Genomic DNA, 9,348 nt, shown 5'->3' with positions numbered 1-9,348 from the left:
TAATTAGCCTGTCAAAGGCCGACACCAAGGTGTTATTCAAACCAGTTAAGGCTGAGTCCAGAGAGGACTGAATAGCATTAGCCACTGAAGGTTGGGCATGCCCGGCTTGATCCCCTATGTTTTCTCCCAACTTGTAACTTTTTTTGGCAGTGCGCACTTGAGTGCTGGCATCTGCAGATGAGGGAAGCACCCCCTTTATCCATGACAGCACGACCCAATTTGTCTTAGTAAAATATATATATATATATATATATATATATATATATATATATATATATATATATATATATATATAATATATATATATATAGACACACACACTTGTATCAACCAACAGCAGGTTCAATGATGTAACAACTGTAGCCGAGCAGGCAGAACCTCTCGATTCCCTTGAGTACAAAACCCTTTAGGGAAGGCCTTCTAGGCAGGTAACAGGCAGCCCCTGTAGTTCAATAGACAATCACGCGAGCAGCGTGTGAGGGCAATAAAAGAGCACAGCAATTTTTAAAATAAACACTCTGTAAACATATTATAATTGCGGGTAAATGAATGGCAAAATTATGACATAAATGAAGGCGGAGAGAAGGCTCGAACCGCCAACCTTGTTGAAAGGAAGCAGCACGTGAACAGCGTTTGCTAGAAAAAGCCTTCAAAACCCCGCGGCCCTGTACAGGGCGCGCGTGTCAAAGAACGTAGAAACGTTCGCTTGCCTGCCTGAACAATAGTGAAACGCAATCACACTTAGAATACAATATAAAGAAAACACGTTCCCCTCGAACGCTGTTTCTTGCAAACTAGTAACCAAAGATTACAAAGTAACACTTCCAAACACAGGCTAAGAAAAACCCAGAGGTGTGACTTAGCTGTGGGTCAGCAGCAAAGAAAGAGGAGGAGTTGATGGAGGAATGGACCTTTATGGCACTGGCTCGCAGCCCATTGGCTACCTCCGGGGCGTGACCTGCTCGCCATGTTGGAATGGGATGTTTCCCTTTGTATTGTTCATAATGTTGTGTTTATTGGAAAAAAATTCGTTTTTTACAAAGTTTTCATTCTTTGCTGCTGTGGTTCAGAGTAAAGATTGTGATGCATAATATGAGCCTCCTGTCTTGCCATAGAATTAGACACCTCGAATAGTCAGGCTTCGTGTGCCATTGTATTGTGACTGGAATGCTAGCACAGTATGGGAGGCAACAGGCCAGTGTTGCCTGAAAATGATAAGTAGTCTTTGAGATGAGCTTTGTAAGAAAACGGATATACGAATAAGGTGAAGTGATGTTTGGGCAGACAGCGTACAAAGAATATTGAAAACAGTTTAAGGAAGAGATCTAGGCATTGTAAAACGATGCATGGAGCTCTGTCAACAAAAGCGGGTTGACAAACACTGTGCTAATCCCACTTCCTAAAAAACCTCCCATGGAAAAGTGGAAAAAAGTAGCAGACTTAAAAAAAAATAAAAAAAATAAAAGGACAGCATTTCCTGCAAGCTCTCTTTCTAAAACTCGACTCCCCAAAGGCATCCACCTATTTAGGAAACAAGCAACATTTAAAACAGGCAGATTTTTAAACAATAGCCTTCAATTGACAGCAGAGATTCCTGCACACTTTTATCAGACGGGTTTGAGCCATTACTGTCGTTCAGTTGCAACCTTGGAAAATAAAAGAAACATCTCTCAGATGGCCAATTACCCCAATCCTGCTTCTACAGTTAGTTCTGGAAGGTTTATAAAAACACTTTTGTAACAAAAGAAAGATGCATTTAAAACATTGTATCTATTCCTACATTAGGCGGCACACAAAGTAACTTTCCTTGACTAATTAAAACAAGGTGCACTTGAAACATCATAAAGGACCCTGTGAACAATTCAGCAGAATTAGATGGGATTTTGTTGTAGATAAGAACAGTAGATGGAGGATGAGAACAAAAATGAGTCTTCCTGCTAACAAGCCCTAATTTTCAGACCATGCTGCACAAGGTGTTTCTTTTTACTGATTGCCTAGCAATAGCACTACTTCAAGGAGTAATGTGAAGACTGCGTGGCATGATGTAAACCCCTTCATGGATTTTTCTGCAGTGCAAAGCACAGTTAGCAGTGAAGGCTCTCAGAATGGTAATGTCACATTATGAAAATGGGAAGGTAGTCCAAAGATGTGACATACATGTTTGTCAGACGAAACCTCACAGAAACAGGAATTTGCCAGTTTCCAGTGCTTTATTGTCCACTGCATGCACGGGACGCATCTTAATGTTTGTGAAATTGCTATTCATTTTCACTAAATATATCAATACAAAAAAATAGTAAGGCCTGTGTCGGATACTAAACAAAATGGCCAAAATGAGAACACGTTTGAACCAATCACCCCTCTCCAAATCTCTCTTGACATGCTTTCCCATGGCTTGATCAACTTTCACTTGCTTTTCTCACTACAGTCCTCAGGATTTCAGTAATTCCAAGTGTGCAAGCTATACCAAATTAGCAGGAAGTGGAAGCGAGGGAAGTGATGGATCAAGAAGTTTTTACCAAAGGTTGTAACTCACATTATTCGACCAACCCAACATTTCCTTAACTGTATCATCTGTTTTTTCTTTTAATTCTGTAAACAACTAAGGACCATACCCATTAATGCTTCTGAGGTAATACTTGTTTGGTTTATCAGCCAAGTGCAATTGCTATTTTACTTGTGTACTGGTGTACTGTAACTAACAAAGCTATATCCACCAGAAGTAACGTATGCTCCTAGAACAATAACAGGGCCTTAAAGATATGGTAGGTGCAAGTGTAATCCCTTTAATGAGGCCAAAACGTGCGGCATGCTTTTAGGGAAGCAACATAAACAACAGGCTCACCACTACTTGCTTTACGTCTATCAGTCTTGGCAGGTTTGAGAGAACAGGATCAGCATTTAGAAATGCTTGGACTGCGCCTAATAAATAGCAGCTGTATACTAGGAAGATAATGCACTTGGCAACATTTTGGGCTAGTGTTATTACTGATGTTAAAGTTTTTTAAAATGGGCTTGCTTTGCATAACTGGTTTTACCCTGCCCTACATCGGCACCTTTTTACTTTCGATCGTACTCTGTTATTTAATGCTACATCAAAGTTGTATTACAACTGCTGTTAGAGTTAAGGTAAATTTAGTAAACAAATATGACACAGCTGCATAGCAGTATGTTTTAAACACAAAAAATCAAGAGTTTAATATCTCCTACTTGTCCACAAAGAATAGATAATGTTTTTCACTGGAACGTGCCTCAGAAGATGCTTGGGCTCAATCTGTGCTTGGAGAACTTTCTATTTCACTGTCTTCAATTCCGCTTTAGGCTACTCCGGAACAGCCAAATGGAATCGACTTTGCTGTTAAAATGCTTTGGTCTCACTTGATCACATAGCACTCTGTCCATTGTGCTTGCAAGGTCTGAGGTGTACACAAACAATTGGAAGGGCTGCAAATCAAATGGTAAAACACTACCTAGATTCTAACCAAGAATCCACTCGATTTCTGACTGATCTCATCTAATCCTGCTCCCAATTTGTAGATTACCCATTTTGATGTAGCGTACTTAATAAAAAGGATTTCCTTCAAAGTACACCTATAAAAGACCAGTTCACTTTTAAACTAGAAACCCAGGAAGAGTTTTGCAGTCACTGCTGCCTAATTCGGGCTCATACTACCCCAATTTAATTCACATACAGTAACGTTCCTATATGGTCTAGTCGAGAGGGCTTATTGGCCACTGCTTTTGCAAAGGAACGCGCTGCACAAACCGGCTTTCGCATCTGCGCAGAACCTTAAACGATTCTGCCAGGGGAACAGTTTTGGCAGTATTGCTGTGCTGGAAAATTAAGTCCTTTTAGGTGATGTCTATGACTAGGTCACTTTTTTCTTGATGGCCGTTAGCTCTTTCTGCATCTCAATGAACTTTGGCCGATTTTCAGGCTTGTATTCCCAACATCTCTGCATGATTTTGAAAATCTCTTCTGGACACTTCTGAGGAGCTGCCATTCTGTAACCTGAGGGTAAAGGTACAACAAATGGAGACAAAAGCAAAATAACTCAATTAACAAAAGAAATACCCAGAGTAGTAGAAAAGTATATGCTCTGTTATGTTACAAGATATGTGATGAAATCCTATACTGGCCAATAGTAGTAAAAGGAAGAGCAAATGCTTCAAAGTGCTATGCCTGAACTTGTACCACAACTTGGCTCAGTGGTGTTTCAGTCATAAAGGTAAAACAGAACAATATAACACAAAGACCAGTAAATAGAGGATGACAATATACACTTATTTACTTTTTCATATATAATTTTATTACAAATAATCGTGAAAACACAAATTAATATATCTGCTCTAGGCATCTCACACTTTTTTCTGCTCACATTCCATTTTACCATTCAACAATCATACTCATTTTCCCCTCAAGGTAACAAGGCATTCTCAGATTTACGAAACAAGGTAGTCAAGTATTTCTCTTCTATCTATAGTGGTATTTTCACAAAATATGTAATTCCCTTCCTTTAATACAGGTGATCTTATCTGTATATTAACATTCCAACAGATTTTAGTCAGATTTTTCGAAAGATAAAGGTAAAACAGAAAATGTATAATATGCCTCGTTTGCCTCTAAATTTCTAGCATGGGCAGAGAGCAGGCTTTATGCTTCAGAGATGAGACTCTGCAGCGGACACTTTCAAACAACAATAGAACGGTAAAAAGCAATGTCCAAGCAAGGTTCTAAAAGCAAACAGATAATTCAGGCTAAACACAGTAACTATGTACTATAATGAAAGAGGGGAAAATGCAGGCAAGAATGAATATAATAGTGCAAACAAAATACGAAAATGGTTAATTTAAAATGTCTTTGGTTAATATAGGAAAAGCAGATGTGACCATATAGGAAGGGAGTAGTTTCTTACCTGTATTTCCATTTTCCATTTCTCCATCGTTGGTATCTTTCATGGATTCACATGCTGTGAATAGTCCCCGTCATGCCTCCTTTGCCTTACCCTCGTTCTTTGCTAATGCATTCACGCTGGCAGAAAAGGCCCTTCATTCTATGGACGTTAAGAGGGCAATTTTATCTGAACCGTGCAAAGGACTTCCGTAAGTCAAAGCAGCTGTTTGTGGCATTTGGGCCCTCCAACAAGGGGCAGTCTATTTCCAAACAAGGACTTTCCAGTTGGGTTTCCTCTACAATTTCGTTTTGTCACACAAAAGCTGGCAAGCCTTTGAGGGTTGCTGTATTCGGCCAGTATGTCATCTGTGGCCCAGAAAAAATCTCTCTTTCAGCCTTTTGCTACCTGCGGCCTAGGGGATGGCCATGCGGACTGTCTCTACCCCCATCATTCGGCGGATGCCTGCGAGATATGCCAGGGGTTTTCGCAGAAGACTTTGAAAGACCTTAACCGACGGCTCATATGTTGGCTAAACGAGGGCACTTACCTGGCTTCGGAAGTGGGTTCGGCCCGTGGGAGCCATTCTTCAGGGAGAGCGGAGAAGGCATCTGAGCACCACCGAGCGGCGTCATCGGAACCCCCCGCTAAGAAGCAAGGGACGGAGTTACCTACATCGGAAAATCTTATTTAACGCTGTCCAGAGAATTGGTGTTTCTCGGGGCGCAGTTTCTTACCCAGGACAATCTGTGGTAAAGTTGCGGTCCAAGGCTGGCGAGTGGAGAAAGGGTACGGTGATCTCGGGCCGAGGTTACATGTCGCTGTTGGGTGCCATGGAGTCATGTATCCCTCTCCTTCCCAATTACCGCCTGTTCATGAGGCCGGTGAAGGGATTCCTCGCAGACAGGTGGTCGCAGAGTCGAGGATTATGGTCAGACAAGCTGGTGGTCGATGAGGCGTTTGTGGATACCCTTCAGTGGTGGAATTGCACAACCAATCTCGTAAGGGGTATGCCCTTGCTGGAGCCGGAGTTAGAATTCACATTCGTGGCAGATGCTTCCCAGATAAGGTGGGGGGTGCATCTCGATGAGCCACAGGTATGGGGCCTATGGTCTCGAGAGGTGGCTTTGTTGCATATCAATGTGCTCGAGTTGAGGGCGATGCACTGGGCCCTAAGGTCGTTTCTTCTGCGCCTTTGCGGTGCAGGTGTGAGGGGGTTGACGGGACAATACCACCACAATGTTCTATATGAAGAAGCAGGGCGGCACGCATACTTGTCAAAGGAGACACAGGACGTTTGGCATTGGTCTCCAGCTCAAGGGATCAATATTGTCTCTTTCCATCTGCCGGGGGTTCTGAATGTTCAGGTGGATGCGCTCAGCAGAGACACCAGTCAGCTGCATGAGTGGAGGCTGAACACGCAGCAGGTGGCAAGAATCTTCCAGCGATGGGTGTCTCCCCCGATAGACTTGTTTGCTATGATGGAAAACAAACCCGTGGGCGGGTCTCTTCGCGTATGCGTTTCCCCTGTTTCCACTGATTCGGGGGACCATCCAGTGGATGCGGAAGTACGGTGCAGGGCGATTTTGGTAGCCCCGTTCTGGCCCAGGGAGACATGGTTTTCAGATCTCCTTCCTCTAGCGGTGGAAGAGCTGTTTCATCTAGGAGTGGACCCAGATCTCCTGTCTCAGGACGACGGCAGAGTGTGGCATCACGATCCAAAATCTCTCAGCCTGGCGGCATGGCTCCTGACAACTCCGAGTTCGGTCATCTAGGTATCTTCCAGGAGTGACGCCAGATCTCGGAGGCGGCAAGGGCCCCTTCTACCAATGTCTCGTATGGTCATAAATGGGTGAGATTATGTGCCTGGTGTGAGGGTCACCATGAGATAAAGCCTTTAGACATCCCCCCGGCTCAGGCCGAATACAAAAAAGCAAGTGCAAGACACGAAGAGAAACACAAGGTGATCCCAAAAGTTTGGAGACAGTTGAAATCTGAAGGGAAGCCGCGGGGGCAGGGCTATTTATATCAGACGTCCTATTGGCGTGGCCTAAAGCACCCAAAAGAATGTCGAAAGGACACTAAAGTGTCGAAGTTTTCCATAGGAAAACGCTAAGTTAAATTCACCAAGGTTTCCCAGCCTGACGACGGGAAATATTCACAGCATGTGAATCCATGAAAGATCCAATGCTGGAGAAAAGGGGATTTGACCAATCTCTGGGGCCAAATGTAAATTCCAGGTGGTCAAGGTGCAAAGGAACACCTTGCATTGGGGTTCGTAGTCCACTAGTTCCCTTTTCAATCATCTTAAGCAGATACAACAGCATCAAGCAGGACTCAGGCTCGACTAGTTGGAATGACTTTGAAGCAGCACGTCTTAATTGGTCTCTGGGCACAGAGCGCGATCAGCTGTGTGAATCGTAGAGTGATTTAATCAGGGGTATAAATGCAGCTTGCGGTTCACCAAACAAACCCATTTTGTTTTGGTGAAAATGCTCTTGAACTTGATGTGGATTCCAAAATAGGTTCCCTTAAAGCACTGTGCTCTTCGGTTGTTCCCAAGCTAGGGAAGGCTGCCAACGTCACCCACAGGATGCTTGCCATAAAGGTTGATGTGGACATCCTGGGTTCCAGCATTCAAGCTTTTGCTACTGCCAGCAGGTAACACGCAGCCTGGCTGTCAATCATCCAGCAGTGGGGTTGTCCAGCCCGGACAACTATCCTGGCCAATCATGACAAAGTGCGACTTGGGTTTCTTAGGATACCCTGTGCAGGGGGTGACTGCACCCCTCCCTCACATTCAGCCCACCTAGACACCCAGGTGCCTTGAGGAGGTCTTCTGGGCAGAAGCCCGCCAAAAGACAGTGAACAAAGAAGGCGAACCTAGTTTGCCGCGCAAAGTAAAACACAAGAAGGACTTTAACAAAAAGAAATGGCGAACAAACCCAACCAGAGCCAATAGAAAAACGATTTGGTCAAGCGGGTTTATGTTCGAGGCTAATATAATAGCCACGAACAGTAGCACGTTTATCTAATATAATCGCACTAGAAAAGTTAGAGTAGATACCACTGCCACCAGCCAAGTCTAAATGTTAAAAGAGTGAAACAATGCTCTAGGAGGTACAGATAAAATGGATACGAGTTAACCCTTTCCAGTACTCCATGGAAGATGGGGTGTACTGGATCTGTGGTAGATTGACTAAGTAAAGTTAATGGTAACTTTTCCCTTTTCTGGGGGACAGTAGTCGCCTCAGAAATGGAGTCGAGGGAAGTCTCAAAGACAACCCTGTGCCACGGCACTGAAGGTGCTGTGTGACACACACAAAGAAGGGGGCTACTGAAGAGGTGTACTTGAGAGTCCACAATTACAAAAACAGATGGAAACACACAGCAAAACACAGGTAAGAGTGGGGGAAAAGCTCTCACTCTTACCAGGTGGAAGAAAATAAAATCCAGAAGTCCAGCAAAGCTGCTGGGGACTCACTAGGTGAGGGAAATTAGCCATAAATGAGAATTCTCCCTAACATGCGTCTGCCCCTGGAGTCGTCATTCTGGAAGCTGAGGAGTTGGCTGTGTCAGTGCCTTGTGGAGAGAACCTCTATGGTGTGAGTTTCTCCCTGATGTCCATGTGATTGCGGCACCAGGGACTTCAACTGAGTATACTCTTCACAGTATCTCTTCCCTCCAGACTGTGTATTGACGAGAGGGGTGTGTGGTCCCCTCAGCTGAAGAAGAGTGGGGGCCCAACCTTCTTGTGGGGTAAGGCCTGAAATTCGGTGGTTTGTGGGCAGTTATCCGCATTACGGAGGGCCCTGGTCCTGTGTCCGGTAGGAGTTTGGTTGGCCAGTTGGGTATCTCCAGAACGTAAACTCCAGCCTGTGTCTACTTGGTCCGATGTGGGCTACTACTTGGCGTCCATTGTTGCAGGTCGATCGAAGGACAGCCCACGCCCTAGTTTTGGGGGCCCTACCCACCAGATGATTCTCCCTTAAGCCAAGACAATGCCTCCAGTTGTGGTAATTATTCTGGTGCTATTGATTCCCCTGGGGTTGCAATCACCGGTTGAATGGTTCGAGAATGGTTTCAGGATCTAGCCCCGGCGTGCACTCATCACACATTGACGATATTCCCTAATATGAACAGATGGTAAGCAGGTCAGTTTCTGAACACAACTAGGCTTGCCTTAGTTGGAGGACCGATGTTAGCTGGATGTAGCCTCTGTTGGGGGTCGGTTGAGTTCGCTCATAGTTGGTCACGGGCATCCAAGATTGATAGTTATTTCGGAGGAGGGCACGCACCCTGGTGTCGGGGGTCCAACCCTCCAAGTAGCCTGTGAAGTACTGCCTGCCCTAGCCGACTGATTAGAGTCATGAGTGGGACCCCTGGGGGGCACTGATGTCGTTCACGCCTAGTATTTTGGCTGGGTCTGCTCTCCCACTGGAGGGAGAGTCCAGTC

At 44.6% G+C, this 9,348-nt stretch overlaps 1 protein-coding gene across 4 annotated transcripts in view; it reads right to left on the bottom strand.

The window, feature by feature from the left end:
• Window positions 1–2,191: 2,191 nt before the first annotated feature.
• Window positions 2,192–9,348, bottom strand: part of FER (FER tyrosine kinase) — a 2,139,903-nt gene continuing 2,132,746 nt past the window's right edge. For all 4 annotated transcript variants that reach the window (XM_069625479.1, XM_069625480.1, XM_069625478.1 and 1 more), the window contains one exon: window positions 2,192–4,012. In XM_069625479.1, the coding sequence (XP_069481580.1) occupies window positions 3,870–4,012 (143 nt within the window). In that variant the 3' untranslated portion in view covers window positions 2,192–3,869. The remainder of the gene's footprint in view (window positions 4,013–9,348) is intronic.

Source organism: Ambystoma mexicanum, chromosome 6p (genome assembly GCF_040938575.1).
Source record: "Ambystoma mexicanum isolate Mex_15411 chromosome 6p, UKY_AmexF1_1, whole genome shotgun sequence".
NCBI lineage: Eukaryota > Metazoa > Chordata > Amphibia > Caudata > Ambystomatidae > Ambystoma > Ambystoma mexicanum.
This window is presented reverse-complemented; position numbering and strand designations above follow the sequence as displayed.